This window comes from Pelodiscus sinensis, chromosome 3, assembly GCF_052426305.1.
Source record: "Pelodiscus sinensis isolate ZL-2025 chromosome 3, ASM5242630v1, whole genome shotgun sequence".
NCBI classification, from domain to species: domain Eukaryota; kingdom Metazoa; phylum Chordata; order Testudines; family Trionychidae; genus Pelodiscus; species Pelodiscus sinensis.
Window position 1 is genome coordinate 13,554,611 of NC_143054.1, and position 26,782 is coordinate 13,581,392.

At 44.0% G+C, this 26,782-nt stretch overlaps 1 protein-coding gene across 3 annotated transcripts in view; it reads left to right on the plus strand.

The window, feature by feature from the left end:
• RUNX2 (RUNX family transcription factor 2) overlaps positions 1–26,782 on the plus strand; it is a 213,988-nt gene that overhangs the window by 164,796 nt on the left and 22,410 nt on the right. For 2 of the 3 annotated variants that reach the window (XM_075923375.2, XM_075923377.2), the window contains one exon: positions 7,953–8,114. The exons of the other annotated variant lie outside the window; for it this stretch is intronic. In XM_075923375.2, coding sequence (XP_075779490.1) covers positions 7,953–8,114 — 162 coding nt within the window. The remainder of the gene's footprint in view (positions 1–7,952; positions 8,115–26,782) is intronic. 3 annotated transcript variants of the gene reach the window in all.

Below are 26,782 nucleotides of genomic sequence, written 5' to 3' on the forward strand. Positions count from 1 at the left end.
TACAAGACCAGCTTGTTGCCGGGCAAGCATAGCTTAGCACAGACTTGTCCTTATTCAACATGGCATTTTAACTGTTATTCTGCAAAGGCAACATCGAAGGGTCATTAAAAAACAAATCATCCAATAAGCAGATACCTTTGCTGAGGTAGTGCAGATCCAATTTAAACCCTGCATATTGCTCATAAATCAAGACTCCCGTCCATTCCCATTTGGATCCAGGTACATTTGCTACTTTTTTTTTTTAAGTGGAACTCGAAGGACTTGCTTGCGTATCAAATTTCCCTCCCATTCAACCAGTGGACTTTTGCATCAATTCTTAAACATGAACAAAGAAAAAAAATGTTGTTTTTTCCCCCTAATATACAACCAGTGAGGATTAGCTTCTATCAGATGGGAAAAGCCACAGGCGTAAGGGCAAGAATGCGGCTGCAAAGATTCTCAGCTGCAAAGAAGAAACTGTAAAGTGGGAGTTAAGTGAGGTTTCATGCTCCATCACCACTAAGGCCCATCTGATCTATAGGCAATCTGTGACTTTAGGAACTGAAATAACAGCACTCAAAAGCAGGTTGTGTGAGACATGTTTCTCCCCCTCCCTCTCGTCTCCTCCCCTTCCCTCCCCAGCAACCTTTAGCTTCATTTTTTTAGACTAGGGAAAGACCAAGCACGTTCCCTTATTGACTCATGACATTTATGACATTTAGGGTGGCAGAAGGCAGAGTTAATGCCATGAGGATTGGATCCTTCTGCTTTTACTTACCCTTCAGTCAGTGTGGGGAACTCACTTGCTCTGTCAGGCCAAGAAAGTTCTTTGCTGGTGTGTTCTTAGAGTGCAAACAGACTACCAGAGAGAAAAATCCACCCTGGGCAATAATTCTACACCACTAGTCCTGATGTTGAGGTGCTAAATGTTGATAGGCCTTGTGCTGACCATCTAGCTGCAGAGTGATGAGAGAAAGAGAGCCTTCTTTTCTAGGCGGGGTGCTTTTCTACATTTAGCAGCATTGCTTTATAGGCGTCTGCTGTAGATTGTCAGGAATTTGATGGAACGAAGCAAGCTGCTTTTAGTACAAAATCTATCTAATGATTTGTGGACTAGGTTGTTGAGGATACCGCTTCCCATAGCCCAGAACAGCCCTTTATCATCAAAAGGGGGAGATTAGCTGTAGCATGCATGACACTGTGCCCTTTAAACTCAGCGCTAGACCCTCTGTACTGAATTGAATTTTATCCATAAAGAACGTTCGTCCAAAATTTAGTCCAGAGAAGCAAGTTTTGGCTGCTTTTGACTTTAATACAGAGATGTGGCTGGTAGAAATGAGAGGACCAAGCATGCCTGGTTACATGTATCAGCATAAAGCAATGAGAGCTGTAGGCTGCTACTCCATGTTGTGGACAGTGGGAACTGCAGTCTGTTGCACTGTTTGATGCTTCATTGCATCCTTGATGCTACTGGCAACTTGTCATAGTGATTGTCCAATGGGTCGAGTCTGGGCACACACAAAGGGATCTGGCCCAGAATGTTTAAGGGTCCATGAGAAACTCAGAGAAGAGAGTGTTCCACTCTAGCCCATTTACTCCTGCAGAGAGCAGTTTTGCTTTGTTAGGACCATATTTGAGGCTATATCGCTTTAAATATTTACTGAGGAGAGGTCGCAGACGGCTTGTTTCTCAGCATGAGCAGTAGCATTAATCCAGTCAGCAACAAGCAGATGTGGCATCAGAGGTGAATGGATGACAGACTCAGATGAGAACGTTGTGTAAAATCATAGAATCATAAAATCCCAGGACAGGAGGTCATCAAGTCCAGCCCCCTGCCCAAAGCAGGACCAATCCCAACTAAACCATCCCAGCCAGGGCTGTGCCAAGCCGAGACTTAAAAACCTCTAGGGATGGAGATTCCACCACCTCCCTAGGGAACCCATTCCACCACCCTCCTGGTGAAATAGTTTTTCCTAATATCCAATATGTGCCCGCATGTGCTCTTTTGGATTGTAGGCTCTGCAGCACTGGTCTCCAAACTTTTTATTGTCACCCCCTCTTGCCCATAATGTAATCTGTCCATGCCCTGCCGGGGCCATGGCAAAGAAGCAAAGACCGGGGCTTAGAGCCAGAGCCATGATGAGGAGAGGAGCCATGGCCGCAGCCAGGGCTGGAGCTGCAGCTGGGAGGGGGCTGGAAGCTGGGCGCTGAGAGCCAAGTTGCAGTTGGAGGCCCCAGTTAGAGTCAAAGTCGAGAGCTGAAGCTGGAGCCTTGGCTGGGGCTGGGGCTGGAGCCAGAGAAGAGCTGGGGGCAGATCGGGGCTAGGTGTGCTCCCTTCTCACCGCTCCTCAGGTCTGGCCTGAGCCCCACTGTATCCCCCACATGTTTCTCCACATCCCCCCAGGGAGGCATGCCCCACAGTTTGAGGGCTACTGCCCTTCAGTGAGAAATGATCACCTTGTGATCATGTTCTCCAGTACAGGTTGGACCTCCCTGGTCCGGCACCCTCGGGACCTGACTGGTCCCGGATGATGGATTTTACTAGACCCGGGAAGGTCATTTTTGGACCCCTGCCACTGGTCCCCTTGGCCCACCCACTGGCCTCCCAGCCAGTTCCCCACTCCTTCTGGCCCCACTTTCCTGCCGACCCACTGGGCAGCCATCTCTGGGGCTCTAGGCAGCTGCGTACACTGGGTGCTGGAGGTCCCTAGGCAGCCCCACACATTGTGTGCTGGGGCTTCCTGAGCAGATGCACGCTCTGGGTCTCCATGAACAGAGCTATGCATCAGGGCTCCCTGGGCAGACCCACATGCTGCTTGCTGGGGTTCCTGAGTGGGCGCACACACTATACAAGACCTCCGTGAACAGCCCCACGCCAGAGCGCTCAGCCGTGCTGGGCAGCCACACACCGGATCTCCCAACCCCGCACGTCAGTCCTGCTGCCACGTGCTGAGCGCCCCACCCCATCAGCTCCCTGCAGGCAGCCCATTGCCCTGCTAGCCTTATGGCTCACCCTATACTGGGACTCTCTGGTCCATGCCAGATCAAGGATGTTGCCAGATCAGAGAATCCCGGGTAAGAGAGTTTCAACCTGTACTCTTCTTGTTTGGGGAATGGAAAATTGATTTCTCTCCACTCTAGATGTATGTATGTCTTATAACCTACTGCCAACGCATGGCAAAAGGCTACTTAAGTAGGAAACGGTGTCTAATTGACAAATGACTTGGGACATTGATGTTTAATTTTGTATAGTCCATCCAACATTTGACTAATTTCTAAACACCCTTGTTTTCCCAAGTATCCAGTAGCATGTGTTCAGCAGACCATGGAAGCAATTGACAAATAAGTATGTAAATTTACCAGCGGTAACTTTGAATGTGGCAGTGAAGCCTAGGAATGAAATAATACGCAGTCTTTTGATATTTCCTGCTTCACAGAAGCTTACCTGGCACTGCAAACAGGAAGTAGCTGTGTGCTTGTTAGCTTAGACCTCACCCCTGCTGACTCGTTGCAGCCGATTTGTGCATGAAGTTTAGGAGTATTTGCATGACATGCCCTGTTGTGAATGACTTACGAAAGCAGCACTTTTTTCACACCCACATAGGCATAACAAAAATGTTTACAAACGGAGGATTGTTCTTAGTAATCACTCCAAATTCTGACGTGCAGAAATATGATAGCCCTGACCTGCCTGGCTTTGGTCACCTCACTGTGCTTTGCCTTTCTTAGTGTTTGCCTCAAGACAGGTGGGTAGGTTATTTCACCACCCCCATACACACACCTGCTCAGTATGCTTTTTATTTTCTTGTGTGCTGGGGATTCCTTTAGGCAGAGTCATACTTCCTCTAGGTAACCGTTCTGGCTGGGACGTCTAGGCTTTTAACAATTGGGAAAATGCTGCCATTGTCAGCGCCCAGGATCTTTCATCTGACAGTGCAAAGCTCCTAGCTCTCCGACACCCAGATCACCTGGCAAATCTCACCCGCCCCCTGGTAGAGCTAACAGGAGAATTTGCTTCTTGTACAGAAGACAGAAAAAGCTTCCAACTAATATGCTCACACTGATATGCTAATATGCACTCCACCAGTGCACATTAAATACCCAGTATATCCAAGCTAAGTGATCACTCAGCACAGAAGCAATGAAAACAGAACTCTCCAGAACTTCTTTGTGATTCCCTTAAGTGCTTGTGCCCAGTTTTGCCACATGTCTCAGAAAACATCAGTCTGAGAGCAAACTCTGGGATATGAACAGGCTCGGTGGGGCTTGCAGGGGCAGGTTTTCCTCTCTGTATTGGGCTCTGTTTTCAATACAACTGTGGTGTTTGTGGAACCCCCCCCTCCAAACAAATAGGATTGCTTGATCTCTTATAGCCTATGTTCCTGCTTCACTGGCATTCTGGGAATCTATGTTCAGGCTTGTTTACGCTACAGATTATGTTGGTATAACTTATGTTGCCCCAGGATATGAATGCACCATCTTCTGAGCGACGTAGGTTACACCAACTAAGCGCCGGCGTGGAAAGCACAACAGGAGAGCGTCTCCCTCTCTTCTTGCAGAGGTGGTTTTATTATGCCGACGGAGAAGATCTCTCCACCAGACATATTACGACAGTGCAGCTGCATCGGCGCAGCTATAGCACTTCTAGTGTAGCCTTTCCCTAGTGCCACCTTATGGGTTTCTCACAGGCCAGTGGCCTGAAGGACTAAGTTCTTTTGGAAGTCTGCGCACTGAATTTCCCATGTGGCCTGGTGAATGAATGTGTTCGGCCCAGCTTGGTGACAGGAGTGCAGGTTACCATTCGGCTCTGCAAGTTTGGCAGGCAGCTGGGGTGTAGCTTCCCCCACACAGCCCCCACTCATGCACACACCTGCTGTTCTTAGTGGCATTGCTTTGAAGGCTTCTTCTGCTCACAGAAGCTAGACACATCAGTTTCCTGTTTGTTAACAGGCCACCCAGAGTGAACAAAGCCAGCCAGCCATAGGGCAAGATTCTCCACCCTGCCCCAAAGGTGACCTCAGCGCTGACTTAGAGCAAGAAGTCTTATGACTCTCTATTCTGGCACAGCCCTGATTTCCTCCCCAGCAGTGACTTTTCTATCACTTTTTGCCTGGACCTGGCTTGGCTTCAGGTTTTTTATTTTTCTTTTCAATTGCTTGCTTTTCTAATCAGAGATGAACGGATCCCTCATTTCTCTGCAGATCTCAGGCAGAACTTACTCTCCCTCCCATTTGAGAAGGGGTCACATTGGAATATGTGGCCATTGAGCCAGAGGTGACATGGGGTGGGAGGAATGTGGGGTTGTGTGTCCCTCCCCCATTTACTGCTTGGCTTGTACAGAGCATGCTCAGTTACATCTGCAGAAGCTGCTACCCTCGCTGCATCCCCCCGCTATTGGCAGGCATGGGTCTCTGCACTGACCTATCAGGGCTGAGAGGCTCCAACCAAGATCAGGGGCCCTAATGTCATAGGAAGAAACAAGCCATACTTCAAAGACCTTACCAAGCAGACAAGACAAAGAGTAGGAAAAAGAGAGAATTTTGGGGAACTGAGGCACAGAAAGGTTAAGTGACTTCGGGAGACCAGTGTCACTTCAGGAGACTGGCTGGGAATGCTGGCACAATTTGTTTAATGGGGGAGCTGAGAGCCATTGAGCCAAACCTGTCTATGATGGAAACCACTTCAAGTCACGGGGGGAGGCAGCAGCACCCCTAGTTCCAGTACCTATGCCTGTCACAGAGCCAGGATTGAATCCAGCACTCCCGAGTCACAATCCAGTGTCTTCCCCAAATGAGAGCCCCTCTTTTCTTATTCTGAAAGAGTTTTTGCTTATAAAACTCCAACTGTTACAAGCATGAATTGCTGAAATCAAGTATCAAAAAGAAGAACCTGCTTACATGACCCTAAAAGCCTTTATTCTTATGGTAAGACAGGACGAGCAAGGAGGTTGTATTGAGATCTAGGGCTAGGCTAGATTTTGGGGTCCCAGGCCAAAGGAGGATGAGGAGTTGAGTTCTAGATGTGATGGTGCACAAATGTATCAAAGACTTCTGCTCCCATGAGACTTCTACAATTCTCAGTGGCAGAAATCCCGTGAGAGTAACTGTAGGCATGAGATTCTCCCTGTCGTGGACCCAAATCCTTTGAGAATTTCCATTCTCTGGATATTGCTTCCACATTTGAAAGGGAAATTAAGCCCATTCCAGTATGACATGTGGCCTAGAATCAAAACCATAAGGGAGGGTCGTTTGGATCATAATATTGGGATTGAAAACCTTGAATTTGAGGGAGTTTGGATTTGAGGCTCTGGTTTTGACCCATCATTACTTTTAATATTGTTTTGCCATTGTGCATAAACCTTTTTCCCCCAACCCCCAATTTAAGACCACTTGCCATTCACTGAACAAGTGAATTCTATTACTGGTATGAGGCAGAAAGAAGTGTCAATATCAGCTACAATAATAGCCAGTCAGCTTTAACATTGTGCCGATCTATACAGCCCTGGCCTTGAAATTATTAAAACAAAGAAGATTTCTGAGGAGCATTTATGTTAACCATTTATATTATTCCACTCTAATATAAATGGCAAACCTAAGGAAAATCCTCTTAACATTAAATTGGAAAGGATGTTTTTGGTTGTCTCTCTACAGTTATTTTGCTTCAAGGAAGTATCTGCTTTCCAGACATCTCTTTAAACAAATCATGTCCGAGCAAAGAAAATAAACAAGAAATAGATGACACTACAAGGTTTTGCCATGTGGAAGAGCAGAAAGAAAGTTTTTTTTCTACCCCTAAAGGCGAATTTTCTGAAGATGAAAAAAATGGGGAGAGGATTGCTTATGCCATTCAGATTTTGTGTTTCTGTCAATAAAGTGGAGTCTTGAGACACTGCTCAAATTTAGCAACTTCTCGAGAGGCAAACTGGCATTGATTTGCTACTTGGTAAACAGTGGAGAGAATCTGGATGTGTTGCAGTATATATAAAGTAATCCAAAGGCAGCCGTGCAGACAGTTCTCCTGTGTACCCCCTACCTTACTAGACAAATTTTCCTAGTTCTCTTAGCTAGGAAATGCTGCGAGGTCTTCACCAATGTAAAAGAAAAAAATAAATGCTGATGAGTAATTCCTCCTGCCAGCAGTGAATCACCAGCTATTGACTAAAAGCAAAATTATTTACCAAACCTAGTGGCAAGGAAATAAGACTGCCCACCCTCTTCTCTCACCCAGTGAAGCCCACCAGAACGTCAATGGAAAAGAGAATCTGAATGCCCTTGACTCATTCTCTCCAAGGCATGCTGTAAAAATGACAAAAAAAGGTATAATTAGCTTTCAATAGTTACTCCATACCATTCATTTTCATACTATATTGATGGTGACTTTAGGTAACCGGGCTAGAATCCAAACATGACAATTTTTGGGCAGACGCTAATAGGATTAATGACATTTTCCTTCTTGGATCACTTTCTCAGTGTTGAAAACGCTTCTGTTTCATGTTGAAACTGGATAACAACTTGACATATGTGGCCATCAACTTTTGAGTTCTCCTTCCCTTCCGAGAAAGCCAGTTTTAAGTTTAGCTGCAGCATTTTAAATAAAGAAAAGAAAAGTAATCCCCCCGAAACAAAACAACCCCCACCACACACATGGAGGATATTAACACAGCTCTGAGCTGCTGGAGGGATGCTTTATTAGGACTGGACAAGAGAGTGAAAGAATTTCTGGAACACTGGCCACACATTTAAAATTCTGCTTGCGACTAGAAATTGAGCGCAAGTGCTTTGTTGTGCACTATGCATTTTATTTTCCAAGGTGAAAAACTTAGAGCCATGGAGAAGGGAAGGGTTCTGGATGCTTTTATTTATCAGACATGATGCACTTAGATTCTGTGATGCCACCATCATTGCTTAAGCTGCCATGGAGCCTCAGTCTTTTCATTTCTTTTTTAATTTTCTCTTTTTTGTTTTATTTTTTAGACCCCAGACAGGCACAATCATCCCCTCCATGGTCCTATGACCAGTCTTACCCATCCTACTTGAGCCAGATGACTTCACCATCCATTCATTCCACAACTCCCCTGTCCTCTTCACGAGGCACAGGCCTTCCTGCCATCACCGATGTGCCCAGACGCCTCTCAGGTAAAGACCATGCTTCAGCTAAAATATTGATGCAGACAGGAACAGGGAAGCTTCCACATAAGCAGCCTCAGCTGAGCAGCAAAAATGAAGATCGGTCTGTGGTACCAGAGTTTCTGAATTGTAAAAGGGTCAAAATCTCTTTATTTTAAGGTTTTGATTCACAAGTTAAAGTGCTGCTGTGTTATTCTGAGTGTGTCGTTTGAGGGTCTGAAGGTCAAATTTAGGTCAGGCTATGGTGTGATTCAACTACCATATCATGCTATTTTCAACACGGGGCCACTTGTCTATCTGTTGTGAAGCAACTATGATAATCTCTCCATTTAATTTTTTTTTAACTTCTGATTCATACATTAGATTTGTCTTATAGGCTATGGCCTCCGTTTCTTTAATATTTAGGAGCAAGGCTCACTTTTGGTTATTTCAGTTTACTGGTTCAAGATAGCCAGTTTCCTTATTTAATGTGTGATTAGGATCTCTATCAGAAACCGGTTGAGTTACTACAGGGTACCGAGCAATCTTGGGAAGACTGGACAAATTGTGAAATGATAAAGGAGAGAGGAAATATTTTTAGTCTACACACTAAACAGCAATGACATTATTAAATGAATACACATACAGCCCTTGTTCTAATGGTCACAAAGGTAATCCAGCTGTGTATAATAAGCCAATTGCCCCACTGTGAGATACAGCATGCAATGGCAGAAAGTCGCCTGGTGTATTTTATCAGTTTGAGGGTAGCAAAGGGGGGAAGGTGTTTTAGCTGGAGCATTACAATTTTAAACAGAGGTGTGGAAATATCGGTCAGATATCTGCCAAAAGGATGTGTAAAATATAAAGAGAACTTTTACAATTATTTATAAAGAATAAGAATTTATCTTAATTCTATTTTCTCATGTTTGTAAGACACAATTATAGTCTCAGATTCTAGCCCCATACACCTGTTTTACTTACAGCCAGGTGAATTTATTTCTGTCTTCTTTTCCCCCTTCCACAAAGCTCATAGCACGGTAAATGTTACTCACTTCACTGAGCACCCTGGACAAACTGAACGCCAGCCAACAGGCATGCAGGATTTGATTAGTTTAGACTCCTTTTTTTTCTTTCATCTTGGAGGAGGGAAGCTTTATTTCCCAAACAAATAGCCCCAAAGATCTCCTGCCCTGGCACTCTCTGGGTTTTCAGAGAATGCAGCATTTCCATATGGGTCAGCAGTTCTGGCAGAACCCGACAGGCCCTTCTAGCCTTTCATTATGATGCTCATTTGGCTTCAAAAACAAAACTTGGTTTTGAGGAAACGATGCAGTTGCTTTAGATGGATGTCTTTCTAGTTTGAGACTCCTGATGGGCTGCGTGGGCCTGTGCGGTCAAAACAGTTATTTCAGCACTTGTGTCCCCAGCAATAGCTGCAGGGAAAGGCCCCGACGGAGACTTCAGCATCTGTACAAGTTACTTACCCTGCAGCCTTTGTTTGTTTGTGTGTGTGTATTCAAGCGTGAGTGCCTAGCATGTGGGGCACACACATAATGGATGAAAGACCTAACTTACAGTACAGGACCATCTGCAGTACTTTTGTATTTTATTTCACAGCAAACTATCCCCACTTCTCCTGTCCTTCACCTTTAGGGCTACGTCTATACTGCTGCTTTTTTGTGGAAGAGGAAATGCAAATAGAGCACTAATTAGCATATCTTGCACTCTCATTTGCATATGTTCTTCCAATCCTTTTTGCAGAAGAGGTTTTTGTGCAAAAAAATGCAGTATAGAAGGGGGCAATTTTGTGTAAAAAAACACTTTTCCTCAAGAACCCTTATTCCTCAGGGTTTTTTTTTTTTTGCACAAAATGGCCCCATCTACACTGCGGTTTTTTGTGCAAAAACCTCTTCTGCAAAAAAGGATCGGAAGAGCATATGAAAATGAGAGCCCGAGATATGCTAATTAGTGCTCCATTTGCATGTCCTCTTCTGCAAAAAAATCAGCAGTGTAGTCATAAACTTGGTGAACAGCCTCTCTTGCTGTTTTTGTCTTTTCCCAACATAGGAAGCTGGCTTAGTCACTGAGTCCTGAAACGACCAAAGAGGAGTTAGATCTGCCACGAAGATCTGAGAGTATCTGTAATACTACGTGTTAACTCTCTCCCATTTAGAATGGCAGCCAGTGGCTTTCTTAGGTTGAGGACTAGATCTGACTCTCAAACAGCAAAGACACATATTATAGCACACGCTGAAAACTCTGGCACTTCGCTTGCATGCCCCAGCCACACAGTGAATTCCATTGCGCCATGGCAAACACACGAGGGCTGAATTTGGCCCATGCTGTTTATGAAGTGTGGAGTGGAATGTTAAAGTGTGCTTCTGTGACTGCAGAAAATGCCACCTTCTTACTCAAGAAATGTGCTTTCTTTGGACTCCTGACGGTTCCTAACTGCTGGCTTCAGCAAATGAAAACTGTTGCATTGTTTTTTACTTCTTCTCTCAGCCCTGTGGAACCAACATAGCTCTGGGAGGGGAGTTTGATTATAGCCCTCCTCACACATTGTCAACCCTTTTGTTAACTAAGTCCCAAACTTGGGGCCTCAGGTCCCCAACCACACTGAAAGGTGAGATAAGAAAGGATGGTTTTGTGGATAGAGCACTGGCCTGGGATTCAAGAGTTTTGACCTGAGTTCCTGCCACACATTCCTTATACGACTTTGGGCAGGTCAGTTAATCTATTCTGTGCCTCATCTTGCCATCTGTAAAATGGGGCTAATGTCTCCCTATGAGACAGAGTATAAAAATCACTAATGATTGTATGGGGCTCAAATAATATTGTTTGCCCCTTAGCACAAATACAGCTAGACAGAAATACTTACATAACTCTACTGAATGCAGTGGAGATGCACAGGTGTAACCGAGCAGAAAAACTGGGCTGTACTTTGTTACTGGCAAGAGGACGTCAGAAGGAAAAAAACCTAGGTTGAGTCTGCTGGGCTGGCAGTTGCAGCAACCAACTTATCACTTGTAAACTGAGAAAACTGGATCCTCATCCATTTCATCCACTTTTACAGAGTCATTTTTTTCAGAGTAGAACCAGGCTTCTGAGAAGAAAAAGTACATTCCTAGGTAATACTTCAGAATCAGGCCTCATGTCCACAGTCCCAGAATTCTTCACTGACCCGTCCCTCAGTTATGTCCCGTATATACCAACATATCACTGTAGTCCTTGCTGGTGGCCTGTACAGCTTTGTTTAGACTGATATTTAAGCTTGGTGAGAAAGTGTTGGGTACCACATGCCAGCTAACACATTTTAAGGACATGTGTACAAAAGTGCTGCTGTAATTCCTAGCACAAGTGGATTCATGCACCTTCCTTGAGCTAATGCCTAAAAATAGCAGTGTGGTCACAGTGATGCAGACAGAGATTCGGATTAACTTCCCAAATACTATCCTGTATATCTCACAAGGACTTGCAGAAATAAGGCCTTCAGCAACTGCAGGCTTTGGCCAATAAATGGTAAATAAGTAGTAACATTAATACACAAGAACTTAGTCATGAAACATTTACGGTACTTGACACACAAGCAAGGAAGTCAGCCAACTAACAGTACAAACCACAGGCACACCCATCCGCCCCTTCACCCTCAGGCACACGCTTTGCCACTACCTCAGCTACCATAACTCACAGATCATAAACTAAACTTCATCTGCCAGAGGATGCTAGCCTTCCATCACCCCTTTTTACCAAAGTATTCTTTACAACCACCATATTACCGCTTTACCTTTCCTTCTTCACCACTCTATCCCCCTTAGCATTATGAATTGTAGCAGTTTGATGTATGGCCTCAGTCTCCGGGCCTAGAGAATGATGGGAAATGGCAGCCATTTTGAATTTTTCTGAATGAGAAGATTTTATTCATCAGCTTCTGTTGACAGATAAACCTTCATTTTTTAAAAACACTGACAAAAGACTCATAAAACCAATATATTTCTTTTAAAATTCTACCTATTAATCTGCTCAAGAGTCTCCTATCTGCCAATTTTTGAATAGGTTCAAACTGTTTCTCTTAAAACATAGCTGACAAAAAGCAGGGACAAATTTTAACTAAAGCCCACTTTCACACAGTCACTATTAAAAATGAATGAAAAAAGTCAGACTTAGAAAGACTTAGAAAGGGCATTAAAACTGACACTGAAATTTTGCATCAAAGGTCATCTGCCTGTAAAGAAAAAAAAGTATGCACTATTTTGATCCCATTTCAGAACTTAGGCCTTAGTTCCTGCTGAGCCACTGGGCAGTTCAGTTTCTCCGCTACTGATAGTTATTTGCTAATTGTGGTATTTTCCCCCAGTTCTTGGCCCGCCTTGCTTTCTTTTTCCTCCTTAGGTACATCAGGGGTTAGGTTGGGTTAAGTATGATTAACCGTCTGGATTTTTCATGCCCCTGAGCAACATAGTTGGGTCCACTTAGTTCTTTAGTGTAGATCTGGCCTTACTCATTTTTTTAAACAAAAGCTGATGCGCAAGAGCAACGGAGAGGTTTGCCTGTTCCCCCCTTCTCCTGGATATTCCTCTGTACACCTCACTAAACAGCCAAAAGGAACTTTGAAATCACAAAGGATTGTGTAAGTACAGTAAAACTCCAATAGTCTGGCATCCAATAGTCCGGCACTCCTGATAGTCCGGCATCAAAATGGCAAGAGCCTTGTGAGTGAGCTTCAGCAAAAAATGAGTCACAAGGTAACAGTGGCAGCAGCTGAACTGAGCTAAAAGGGTAAAAAAAGCTTAAAAAACCTAAAATATTACAGTATACTGTATACAGTATGTACAATAAAAAGGGTTAAGAACACTTTATATACAGTATATAATGTATACAGTATATATATAACCAGTTTATAGTACCTCCTGATAGTCCGGCATATTTGATAATCCAGCACCACCTAGGTCCCATAGGTTCTGGATTATCGGAAGTCTACTGTAGAATGATAGACTGGTAGAAATATAGGGCTGGGATATCCGAAAATCCCCTGTTCTTTGGCAGGACCCAGTAAATTGAGACCATACTTGAAAGATGTTTGTCTAATCTGTTCATAACAATATCCAGTGGCAGGGATTCTACAACTAACCCTGGAAGCTTATTCCAGAGTTTAGCTACCCTTGTAGTTATCAAGTTTTTTTTTTCTAATGTCTAACCTAAATCTTCCTTGTTCAGATTAAGGCCTGTCCTTCTTCTCCTACCTTCCCTGGACATGGGGAACACTTGATCACTATATTCTTTATAGCACTGTCCTTGACATATTGGAAGACTGTTATTACTTACTCAGAGTCTTCTCAAGGGAGAGATGCTCATTGTTCTAAATATTTCCTCAGGTTTCTAAACCATTTGTCATTTTTGTTGCACTATCCCAGGATCTCTCCAGTTTGTCAACATCTTTCTTGAAAGTGTTGTGCTCAGAATTGGTCACAGTACTCCAGCGGAGGCCTCACTAATGATGAGTACAGGGGGCAGCTACCTCCCAAGTCTTACGTATGACATGCCTGTTACTGTACACCAGAATAGCTTTCCGTGCAGCTGCATCACACTGTTGATTCTTGTTCAGTTTGTGATCCACTATAACTTTGAGATCCTTTTCAGTAATACTATCACATAGCTAGTTATTTCCCATTTTCTGTTTGTGCATTTGATTTTTCCTTCCTAAGTGGAGTATTTGCATTTGTCTTTATTGAACTTAACCTTACTGTGTTCAAACCCATTCTCCAATCCGTCTGTCATTTTGAATTCTAATCCTAGCCTATCATAAAGTTTATGAGCTTTAAAACCCTCCCAACTTGGTGTCATCTGAACATTTTAAAAACATAAGAACAGCCATACTAGGTCAGACCGAAGGTCCATCTAGCCCATATCCTGTCTGCCAACAGTGGTCAATATCAGATGCCCCAGAGGGAGCGAACAGAAAAGGGAATCATCACATGATCCCTCTCCCATCACCCATTCTCAGCCTCTGACAGAGGCTTGGGATAACCATTCCTACCCATTCTGGCTAATAGCCATTGATGGACCTAACCTCAATGAATTTATCTAGCTCTTTCCCGAATCCTGTTAAAGTCCTGGTCTTAACAACCTCCTCTGGCAAGGAGTTCCACAGGCCAACCATGCACTGTGTGAAGAAAAACTTCCTTTTATTTGTTTAAGCCTGCTACCTATTAATTTCATTTGGTGACCCCTAGTTCTTATGTTATGGGAACAAGTAAATAATTTTTCCTTATTCACTTTTTCCACACTTGTCATAATTTTATAGAGCTCTCTCATATCCCCCCCTTAGTTTCCTCTTTTCTAAGATGAAAAGTCCCTGTCTTTTTAATCTTCTTCATCTGGGACCCGTTCCAAATCCCTAATAATTTTTGTTGCCCTTTTCTTAACCTCTTCCAATGCCAATATATCTACTTTGAAATGAGGCGACCACATCTGTACGCAGTATTGAAGATGTGGGTGTACCATGGTTTTATATAGAGGCAATAAGTTGTTCTCTGTCTTATTCTCTATCCCTTTTTAAATTATTCTTCAAATTCTGTTTGCTTTTTTGACTGCCACTGCACATTGAGAGGATATTTTCAGAGAACTATTCACAGTGGCTCCAAGATCTCTCTTTTGAGTAGTTGTAGATAAATTAATGCCCATCATATTGTATGAATAGTTGGGATTATTTTTTCCAACTATTACTTTACATTTACCAACATTAAATTTCATTTGCCATTTTGTTGCCCAATCACTTAATTTGGTGAGATCTTTTTGAAGCTCTTCACAATCTACTTTGGTCTTAACTCTCTTGAGCAGTTTAGTATCATCTGAAACTTTTGCCACCTCACTGTTTACCCATTTCTCCAGATAATTTATAAATATGTTGAATAGGATTGATCCCAGTATGGACCCTTGGGGAATACTACTAGTTACCTGGCTCCATTCTGAAAACTTACTATTTATTCTTATCCTTTGTTTCCTGTCTTTTAACCATGAGAGGACCTTTCCTCTTATCCCATGACAACTTACTTTACTTAAGAGCCTTTGGCGAGAGACCTTGTCAAAGACTTTCTGGAAATCTAAGTACACTATATCTACTGGATCCCCCTTGACCATATATTTGTTGACCCCCTCAAAAAACTCTAGTCGAGTAGTAGGTCATGATTTCCCTTTACAGAAACCATGTTGACTTTTCCCCAACAAATTATGATCATCTATGTGTCTGACAATTTTACTTTTTACTATAGTTTCAAATAATTTGCCCTATACTGATGTTAGACTTACCAGTCTGTAAATGCCAGGATCACCTCTAGAGCCCTTTTTAAATATTGGTGTCACATTAGCTGTCAGTCATTAGGTGCAGAAGCTGATTTAAAGGATAAGTTACAAACCACAGTTAATAGTTCCACAGTTTCCCATTTGAGTTCGTTCAGAACTCTTGGGTGAATGCCATCTGGTCCCAGTGACTTGTTACTGTTAAGTGTATCAATTTGTTCCAAAACCTCCTCTAATGACACTTCAATCTGGGACAATTCCTCAGATTTGTCACCTAAAAAGAATGGCTCAAGTTTGGGAATCTCCTCAGCCATGAAGACTGAAGCAAATAATTCATTTTGTTTTTCCATAATAACCTTATTGTCTTTGAGAGCTCCTTTCGCATCTCAATCCTCCGGGGGCATCACTGGTTGTTTAGCAGGCTTCCTGCTTCTGATGAACTTAAAAAACATTTTGCTATTACTTTTTCAGTTTTTGGCTACCTGTTCTTCAAACTTCTTTTTTGCTTTTCTTATTATATTTTTATACTTACTTTGACAGAGTTTATGGTCTTTTCAATTTTCCTCAGTAGAATTTAACTTCCACTTTTTAAACAATGCCTTTTTAAAGAATACTCTCCACTCCATTATATAACAAATAAATGAAACTACAGGCAGTCCCCAGGTTACATGGATCTGACTTACATTGGATCCCTACTTACAAATGGGGTGAGGCAACCCCGCACTAGCTGCTTCCCCCCAGCAGACCAGGGAGACACAAAGCTAGCCCCTCCTCCCCCCAGCAAACCAGGGAGACGTGGAGCGGCTTTTCTCAGCAGACACCTCAGCTTGAGAATAAAGGACTGAGGGAAGTGAGGTGTGGGAGAATAAAACTGAGCTCTGGAGAAATGTTTGGCTAGAGTTTCCCCTACAATATGTACCAGTTCCGACTTACATACAAATTCAACTTAAGAACAAACCTACAATCCCTATCTTGTACGTAACCCGGAGACTGCCTGTATAGACTAGTACCAGACCCAGGACTGACCCCTGCAGGATCCCACTAGATATGCCTCCCTGTTTGAAAGCAAACCATTGAAAGATCATACTAAAAGAAAAATGATCAATTAGCAGTGCACACGTCTTATAGTAATTTTTTCTCCATTTCCTAGTTTGCTTATGAGAATGTCATGTGGGACATTCTAGATAAACTTGTGCTGTTCAGACACAACTCTCATTTATCATTTGTACCTAAACCTGTGACTCGTCATATTTTTAAAATGGCCCTATTTATTTTGCAAACCACAGTTTGTCCATTTTTAGCCCCTCTTGTCCATTTAATTACACCTAGGCATTATGCCCCGTTGGCACTGACATGTAGAACATTAATAGAAGTGTTTCTGTACAGAGGATGCTCTCATTGGAACTATTGTCCAGAAGCTGGGTTGCATGATCCCTGCCTCTAGGATATAGGCCAAATGTTTCAAATATGTGTGGCCTAAAATTAGGTAACCACATCTATATTTAGACATGGAAATAAAAGGCCTGATTTTCAGATCCCAATTGAATTGAAGGACCCAGTCCTGGTGCTCACTGTATCCCCATTTCATTTATTAAAATTACCATTGAGAAATGAAATAAATAGCAGAACTTGGGGCAGAGGCAAAGATTTTTTATTCCAGAAGTATGGGATTAAAAACAACAGAAAAGAAAGAAACAAGTGGAACTTGAAGTGGAATGAATTTGTTGCTGATACAGACAGGAAATAGCACACTCAAATATATGGGTATGTATAGATATATTTTTAACTGAGTTTTCTTTGCAATGTGTTTTATATTTAGGAAACGTATCTAGATTTGCATCTGTTTCCAGAACTTGCTGCTAACAGTTAGTAATGATGCCAAAACATACGTTAGTTCCAGCTTGAGACCAAATGATATTCATTTTTTATTACTAATTTAGCATCTGATATTAATTAAGGATATTTTCCATAAGTGCCAGGCCTTTTCTGAAGAGCTAATTAAAATTATATGAACTTAAAACCGGAATAAGGCCTCATAGTTTGAACATTTCTGTAATGATTATTCTTACCAGCCTCTGCTGCCTGTTGTAAATAGAATATTAACTACTAGTAGGGACAATAGAACAGCCAGAGTCCAGAAACTTAAAAGTGCTTTCTTCTGTCATTCTTAGTTATGAGAGTAGTACCATTAGAGTCAACAAACTACTCACATGATGACTCCAGGATTTGGCCATCTTATCTTTTATACATAGGTACACATCCATTTCTGTGTCCTGCTGGGTGGACCTCTGTGACTTTTCTTCTCAGGAAGATGGCTTACTTTTTAGATTAGTACATACCCCTTTATGGTGTGTGGTGAGAATTTCCTCCTCCAGCATCCAGCACTGGTTCTACTTACAGAAACTATCAAAGGGTGATTAAATACAGTGCTATGCTGGGCTCTCTTGCCTCCCTGTGTACATGTCAGTCCCATCAACATCAACAAGAATTCGACATGAATGAGGATGAAAACTTTTCAGCTGCAGAGAGATCGACCGTCTTCAGGCCTGTGCACCAATTGCTGGGTTTGAAGGCACTCCTATCAGTAATAAGGAGAGTAATTCCCTCCAGTGCAGGAATCATTATGTAGAATCATAGAATCACAGGGCTGGAAGGTCATCGAGGTCATAGAATCAGGAGGCCATTGGGTCTAACCCCTTGCTAAAAAGCAGACCTAATCCCAACTAAATCATCCCAGCCAGGGCTTTGTCAAGCCGGGATTTAAAAACCTCTAGGAATGAAGTCCCCTGGCCTGTATTATGCAGAAGGTCAGAGTAGATGAGCATCATGGTCTCTTCTTAGCCTTAAAATCCATGGGACTTGCACCTTGTTTAATCATTTGCATTGTCTTACACTGGTAGAAATTATCTGGGCGCTGGGCTGTGGAGAATCAGTCCTGTAACAGTACGAGTATGCTTGAGGTTGCAGCATAGGCTGAAGACAACTCTCTTGTCTCCAAAAGCTTTGCACACTAAGGCAACGTCTAGACTGCAGTGTTATATCAGAAAAAGATACGCGATTTGTGGTACACAAATTACGTATCTTTTTCCGATTTACGTTTGAAAGAGGCTTTTCTGAAATTTGGCATGTCCACATGGCGCCAAATTTCAGAAAAACCTGCTCTTTTGACACATCCCTCATGCCTTGTGGAATGAGGTTTACAGGGATGGTGAAAGAGCGCGTCAACTTTTTCAATTTTTTTTTCCGGAAAAGCGGACATGTTCCTTGGATGCGGCATTGCTTTTCTGGGATACCTCTGGATGCAATGCAATCTAGACATACCCTAAAGGGCACAACTCTGCAACCCTGATTCATGTGTCATAATGCCAACTCAACAGGGCATATCTTCTGCTAGTGTAAACAGGTGCAGCTCCATTGACTTTCACTGTAATTTCACCCATTGCAACCAGTGCAAAATTTAACCTGTTATGAAGGCTGCAGAATTGGAGCCTAATAAACCATCCCAACACCCTTCAGAGGTAGATGAGCTGGTATTTTCATCCCCATTTTACAGATGGGGCAAATGAAGAGCCATAGAGACTAGACACTCACCTATCTCCTGATTCGGAATTGAACTTTTCAGCTGAAAAGCAAAACTGGCAAGGTGTTGTTGTCTGTTCACTGAGAGATTAAAAAGAATAACTGATATTTGTGATAGAAATGGAAGATAAGAGCCAAGACAATGAGTCATACTTCCTCTGGTAGTAAAAAGGACAAAACCTAGTCAGAAAGGAAGGTAGAGGTGGAGGAGAATACCCGAAACTGCATTTTAAAGAGCAAGAGTAATACGAGAGAAGCATTTTACACTGAGAAAGGGAGGCTCCTTTCTGAAAACTTGTCCCTAAGTTCCTAATAATATAGGTTATAGGGTTGTTACAAAAGTAAGAGCCACGGGGAAGATAAAAACCTTTTGTTGGTCACTTGTAACTAGAGCCATTTTATACAGTGTGCATAAATTTTAACTTTTGCAGACATGCCGGGAAGTATGAAATGCAGAGTTGTCACTGTATTTGAAAAGCCAGGGATTTTAGTGGCAATGGATTTAAGGAGAGAACAGCAGTTGAGATCAGGTTAATATTTGGAATGTTTACATTTACTACTGCAGAGACACAGGAGAGAGGTGCATAAACAAACCAGTTTCTGTAGTGGGTCTTAGGGATCTAACAGAAGATAGAGAATGAAAAATCAAAATCAAATCAGAGAACAAAATTCAACAATTTAACTTGCCAAAAGGCCAGAGAAGTGCTGTGCAAAACCTTTCTATTCAGACCTCACACCCTCCCAGTGTTTTGTCAGAACTGTGTCGGGGTGGGGGGTTGGGGGGAGGAATATGCAAACTGCCCACTGGAGATTTTTGGGGAAGTTATTTTTCTCTACTTGGCTGCTTGCAGAATTTTTTTCAGGCTGCTGTTCAAAGTGTAATTTGAGTCTGAGCTGGCTTGTGTTGGGATGCATCCTATGGTGGAAATGACATGACACTTCTCTGTCCCTAATTGGCTATGCTTGTCTGATAAGATCAGTAAGGTCAGGTTAACAGGACTTAGTGCAATCTGATTTATCAGTAAGAGGCTATATTTCTAGTTCATCCACAAAACTCCACTGAGGAAAGATTTTCACCCCTTCCTCACCCTATATCTTGCAGATAGTAGGCTGGTACGGTAATTATTTTCTGAAATTCCTATAGTGGTCATGTTTTCCTGCTCATCCTGACCTAAGTATCACTCAGTTTAACACAGGAAAATTTACTTGTTTCACTGATATTAGACCTGTCTTGTTGCATCAGACTGAAGGGCAGGAATATTATTCCTGGACAGACACACACACATTTTCCTGCATCTTCTGCTCTGAATTTGGCCATTCCCTTAGAAAAACATAGTCACAGTCAGCAAGATCTTTTCTTCAAAACTTAGGGCAAGTGGACATCATCAGAAAGCAGAGACAAAACTCTCTATTTGGGGATTACTTGGGGAGAAACAAAAATCCAGAGTGTCGGCGCAAAAGTACCTCTGTGCCTCCAGACAAACTGGGGAACCAGTGGATGTTTTCATCTGTGTAGGCAGTCAATTGTCCTGAACCAACCAGACATCCTAAGGAGGACCAGTTTAGTCACCTCAGCTGTGAAAGACCTGTTTAGGACATGGAGCAAAAAGAAGGTGAAATCTTATACAAAAGTACAGATTTGTCAAACCTGTGGACTTCCAACACTCTTACACAGCTCTGAATCATGGATGTTGCTGAAACAAGACATAAGAAGGCTTGAAGCATTTCCTATGCATTACTTGCAGTGACTACTGGGCTTGTGGGGGGTTGATTTTTATCAGTAATAGGGATGTATTATTGCAAACTGGCCTCAAGAGGAATGAAGCCATTATTGGTCACTGCTGGCTGAGTCTTTTTGCCTCAGAGATAAAGTTCTTGCACATCAAGCCTCGAAGACTGGACTTGAGGTACTGGCAACAGCCCCACGATCATACATGATTCCACGCTGCATCATAACCTAATGGAGCCTCTAAACACCTGGAATGAAACCTGTGTGGCCAAGAACATTCAGCACTACAAACCTGTGCTATTTAAGTATAAATTGTGGGTCAGTCCATTGCTACAGCCTATAAACATAGAGCCCAGCCTCTCCAAAGCTTCCTCCTCTCTCACACACCAGGAGTGCCAGGGCGTGAGGCAGCAGAGACTCAGTTCAACCCTTGCTCTCTGGGGAGTAGGTAGTGCCCCTGCCGCACAAAGAAATTCAACTTCAGAAGCAGAGACATCATTTGCGCAGGCCATTTCTGCAGTGTTTTCAAGGGACTGTCAGATGCACACGGTGGAAGCAGCAGCAAAGCGTGCTTCACTTCATCAGCATTGTCCACCTTCCTCGCAGGCACGTCCACCTGCAAGCCCCCATGGTACTTTTACTCAAAACATTCTTGAATGATCCAGCTCAACTATGATCAAGCAGAAACCAAGGAGACCTACGTCAGGGCTGAAGGCTGGAGTCCACATCCCTGCCGGAAATGTGGACACTGTTGCCAGTAGCTGAGTGTGAGATGCTTTGTCAGGTGTTGAGATTGATGATGCTGAAATGGCAGCCCAGACTTAGGATGATGGGGAAGGGGAATGCCATGAGTAGATATCACAGTGAGGAGATGGCTCTGGGAGGGAGATAAGAACAGTCAAACTGGCTCAGACCAAAGGCCCATCCAGCCCAGGATCCTGTCTCCCAACAGTGGCCAATTCCAGGTGCCCCAGAGAGAAAGGATAGGGAATAGGGAATCAAGCGATCCCTCCCCGGTCACCCATTCCCAGCTTCTGACATACAGAGGCTAAGGACACCATTCCTAGCCATCCTGGCTAGTAGCCATTGATGGACCTAATCTCCATGAACCTATCTAGTTCTTTTTTTGGAACCCTGTTATAGTCTTGGCCTTCACAACGTCCTCCGGCAAAGAGTTCCACAGGTTTACATAGCATGTGAAAAAAATTTCCTTTTGTTTGTTCTAAACCTGATGCCCATTCATTTCATTGGGTTCTAGAATCCCTAGTTCTTGTTTTATGAGACGTAAATAATAATGATGCAGCAGAGGGTATCCAAACTGATACAGCGCATCAACAACATCTTTGAGACTAGGAAGAGGAAAAATAGCTTGATCCTTCGCCCTGTGGTGGCTGTGGAGGGGCAGCTCCTATTTGAATGTCTTAATTGGACTGTGGATACTCCTTCTTTCTGAACAGCATATTGGCACTGGCAGAAGAGGGGCCACCGGAAACTGATTCTTCCCTCAGAAAGACTGATGTTGTTGTCTGTGGAATAACACCTGTGTTTAAACAGCGCACAGTAATTAAGAGGAGGTTGTTTGGAAAGTCCCTCTCTTGCTTGTCTTTGCCAGTTGGGTGCAACATATCAGTATCTGCATCAACATGGTGTCTCTCAGGCAAGGGATTAAAGAAAGGGGTGAAGTTGTTTGTGACGACACATGAGCAATTTGAACTGTATGTCCTTGGTGGGTTAGCTGGCATGTCACTGTCAAATGCATGGGCACCTCCGCTTTATGATGTCATCTTTGGAAAAGCATTATGTTTCACGCAACAAATATCTGTTAACATCTGGACTGGGGGCAGCAGAATATTGAGAAGTGGGTGGAGGGAAGTCCACCTTGTGTGAATTCATGTTGTGAGGCCAAGTGCTGGTGTCATTCTCAACACAGAGCAACATCAGCCCCAGCAATGTGCCCAGGAAAAACTAGGATATGGGACTAGGATACACTGAGAAACACATGGCCCACTCCAGGCCTATTCGAATTCCATGCCGGATGAAATTCTGGCCCTTTTCTGTGGTAGAAGCAGAGGGCTTCTGAGAGCTGAACCTGGGTGCAGCTTTGCATTTGCAAATTCCAAGCTGCATTTTTGTTTTTCTTAATACACACTTTTCCAGAGCAGTGGCATGTTGATGCCCTCCCACAGCAGCCCTTGAATGCTGCAAGTGTAGACAAAGCCCAAGTACGTTTCCCAGAGCTGAAGAGCTCTGTGTAAGCTCAAAAACTTGTCACTTTCCCCAGCCCAAGCTGGTCCAGTGAAAGGTATTGCCTTATCTTCTTTGTCTCTCTAATGTTCTGGGATCACCAGGACTACAACAATACTGCATGCAGACAGATGGACACAGATAGACGGATGAGAGAACACTAGAAAGCTACAAGGCAGCAACACTCACGATGAGAGGCATCATGCCAGCAGCCTACCCACTGTCAAGTTTTTGCAGGCATCAGATCAAAGGAGACTTTGAAGGAGGGATTTGAAGGAGGACAGTGGCATAGCTCTGGGGGTGTTTACGGCTTCCTAGAGAGAGGGCCAACATGAGAGAAAGCACCGAGTGCTTATTTGAAAAATGTAACAGGCAGACAACAGATGCTTGTGACACAGGTGGTTTGAAAGCTGGAGTCAAATTTCAGTACGGAATAAGAGACAATAAGGAAGATACAGGGATGAGTCATAAAGGGCCTGAAAGAAGATAAGTAGCTGATGTTTGAGTTGATGGTGAAATGGGCCATTTGTTGCTGATCGTCTTCTGAGCAAAATTCAGAGAGGGATGGGGGGACGCAGCAGCCTAGCTGACCAGCTCTTTTTTATCCTCTTGGTTCCTGATGCTCAGGTCTACACCGGCAACTTTCTTCATGTGACCTGCTTCATTATGATGAATGAATATGAATAATATGATAGCAGCACCGAGAGATTTCACCTGAGATCGGGTTCCACTTTGGTAGGCTTTTTACAGACACATAATAAGAACCCTGAAGAGCTTACTAGCCAAATAAACACAGGAAGTGGCAAAATTACAAGTCTCCCAGATCTACTGATATGTGGCACGGAAAGGCAGGGAGACCAAATGACCTGCCTAAAATCACGCAAGGAAACCGTGACAGAACAGGGTATTGAATCTACGACGTATAGGTCTAGAGACAGAGCCTTTGTCCCCAGACCATCCTTTCTCCCATATTTTCAGATATTGTCTCTCCCTATGTACAGCTAACTTCTGCTATTTCAATGTGGCAAAGCACCTGCTGTATTCAGTTGTTCCTTTGTGCACAAAGAACATTTTCACCTATGTGAACGGGAGTGGCTCCCATGTTTCTACATAGAAACTCACTTAATTCTCTGAAATATCTTTGGTGTCCTGCTATGGAAAACACTATACAGGCAGTCCCCGAGTTATGCAGATCCGACTTATGTTGATCCGCAGTTACGAATGGGGCTTTTCTCGCCCCGGAGGACGGGAGTGGCGGGACGCCCAGATGAGCCACGGTCCCGCCGCCCGCGTTCTCCGCGGCGAGAAAAGCTGCTCTGCGTCTCCCTGGTCTGCTGGTCAGACAAGGGAGACGCGGAGCAAAGCCGCAGAGGACACCCGCAGCGGGACAGCCCAGGCGTGCCGCGGCTGTCCCGCTGTGGGCGGCCTCCGAGGCTTTGCTCCCCGTCTACCTGGTCTGCTGGTCAGACCAGGGAGACGCGGAGCAAAGCCGCGGAGGATGTCCGCAGCGGGACAGCCGCGGCACGCCTGGGCTGTCCCGCTGCGGGCGTCCTCCGCGGCTTTGCTCCGCGTCTCCCTGGTCTGCTGGGGGGGGTGGCGCAGCTAGTGCCCCCTCCCCCCGAGCAGATCAGGCTTTTCTGCCCACGACGCCTGGGGTAGAGCAGCTGGGGCGCTGCTGGGTTGGTCCCTCAGCACCGCTCCTCGGCGCTACTGGACCAACCCGGGAGCACCCGAGCTGCTCTGCCCCAGGCGTCCCCAAGTCAGCCACTGCTGAAATTGACCAGCGGCTGACTACAGTAAGCCCGAGGCAGAGTTGCTCTGCCCCCGGCTTCCTGGAATCAGCCGCTAATCAGTTTCAGCAGCAGCTGACTTGGGGAGGCCTGGGGTTCTTAAGTTGAATCTGTATGTAAGTCAGAACTGGCATCCAGATTCAGCCGCTGTTGAAACTGATCAGTTTCAGCAGCGGCTGAATCTGGACGCCAGTTCCGACTTACATACAGATTCAACTTAAGAACAAACCTACAGTCCCTATCTTGTACGTAACCCGGGGACTGCCTGTATTTTGCAGCTCACGGGTGAGTTTCTTAACACGGGGAGGCCATAGTATCACCAGAACTGAGGCCATGCCCATGGTGCAGTTGGGAAGCCTCAGTGGAATGGTCTTACATGGTGATAACAGCACAGTCTAGTGGAATGAGCAGAGGCCTGGGAGCCAGGATCTCCCACGTGGTTCCAGATCCATTGCTACCATGCATGTGCTTTAATGACTGTTATTTCCACTCCAGGTCATCTGGTTTTACCCAGGATTCTGTATATTTTGGTTAGTCTCTAAGGTGCTACAGGACTGCTTATTTTTCTTAATGACAGTGGCTACGTCTAGATTGGCATGATTTTCCGGAAATGCTTTTAATGGAAAAGTTTTCCGTTAAAAGCATTTTCGGAACAGAGCGTCTAGATTGGCACGGATGCTTTTCCGCAAAAGCACTTTTTGTGGAAAAGTGTCCCTGGCCAATCTAGACGCGCTTTTCCGCAAAAAAGCCCCGATCGCCATTTTCGCGATCAGGGCTTTTTTGCGGAAAACAAATCTGAGCTGTCTACACTGGTCCTTTTGCGCAAAAGTTTTGCGCAAAAGGACTTTTGCCCGAATGGGAGCAGCATAGTATTTCCGCAAGAACACTGACAATCTTACATGAGATCGTCAGTGCTTTTGCGGAAATTCAAGTGGCCAGTGTAGACAGCTGGCAAGTTTTTCCGGAAAAGCGGCTGATTTTCTGGAAAAACTGGCCAGTCTACACACAGCCAGTGTGTATACTTTAGTTATGACTTTCAGAGGAGTGCTGTACAAACATGAATTCTGCCTCAACCCTCTTTACTCCTTTAAGGTAGGCTTAGCTCATTGACAGCTCTTGTGCCTGGAGAGATAAAGGCCAAAATGTTCAAGTATGGATGCGCAGTCATGTATGTAAAATCCATATAAAGGCACCTAAACAAGTGACCTGATTTTCAGATGTTCTGACTCCCATTCGTGGCAACCACCTTTGAAAACATTGGCCTAAGTGATTTGCCCAAGACCACACAGTGAATCAGTGGCAACAGCTAATATCAGACTCAACTAGTGTTCCCGCTAAACTTCAGGGCAGCACAGCTTCACAGGTGATTAATCAGCCCTGCCCGGTCAGTGAGCTCTGTGCACAGAGCTTAGAGGGAACACTGGACCCAACTCCCAGTAACTGTACTTAACCCACTAACATTAAATCCTTTTGCCTCCCACCCAACTCACCTTCTCAGGCACTTGCCTGCTTTCTTGATGTGTGAACATGGCATAACAACCCTTGCTTACGTCACAAGGGTTTAAATATGGGCCCAGCCCAGCTAGTTCCTAGTTGAGCCCAGCCAGTGTAGATGTGCCAAACTGCATTGGAACATCTCAGAGGAATAGCTGTGTTAGTCCGTAACTTTAAAACCAACGAGTAGTCCTGTGGCATCTAAGGGCTCGGCTACACTACAGAGAAGATCGAGGCTGTTGCAGTCAATCTTCCAGGATTCAAATTAGCAAGTCTAGTGAAGACCTGCTGATTTGAACTGAGAGGGCACTCCTATTGACCCTGGTAGTTCTACTATTCACAAGGAGTAAGGGAAGTTGATGGGAGCATGTTAGTCCGTCAATCTCCCATTGCGTGGATGATGCCAAAAGGCGATTTAAGATACTTTGACCCCAGTTACGTAATTAACAACTTTCCCCTTTAGGCCTTTTAGTGTAGTCCACGCCTTAACGACTATCCAACATATATAAAATCATGTGCTTTCATGGGTAAAACACACTTAATCAGATGAATTGGAGTTAAAA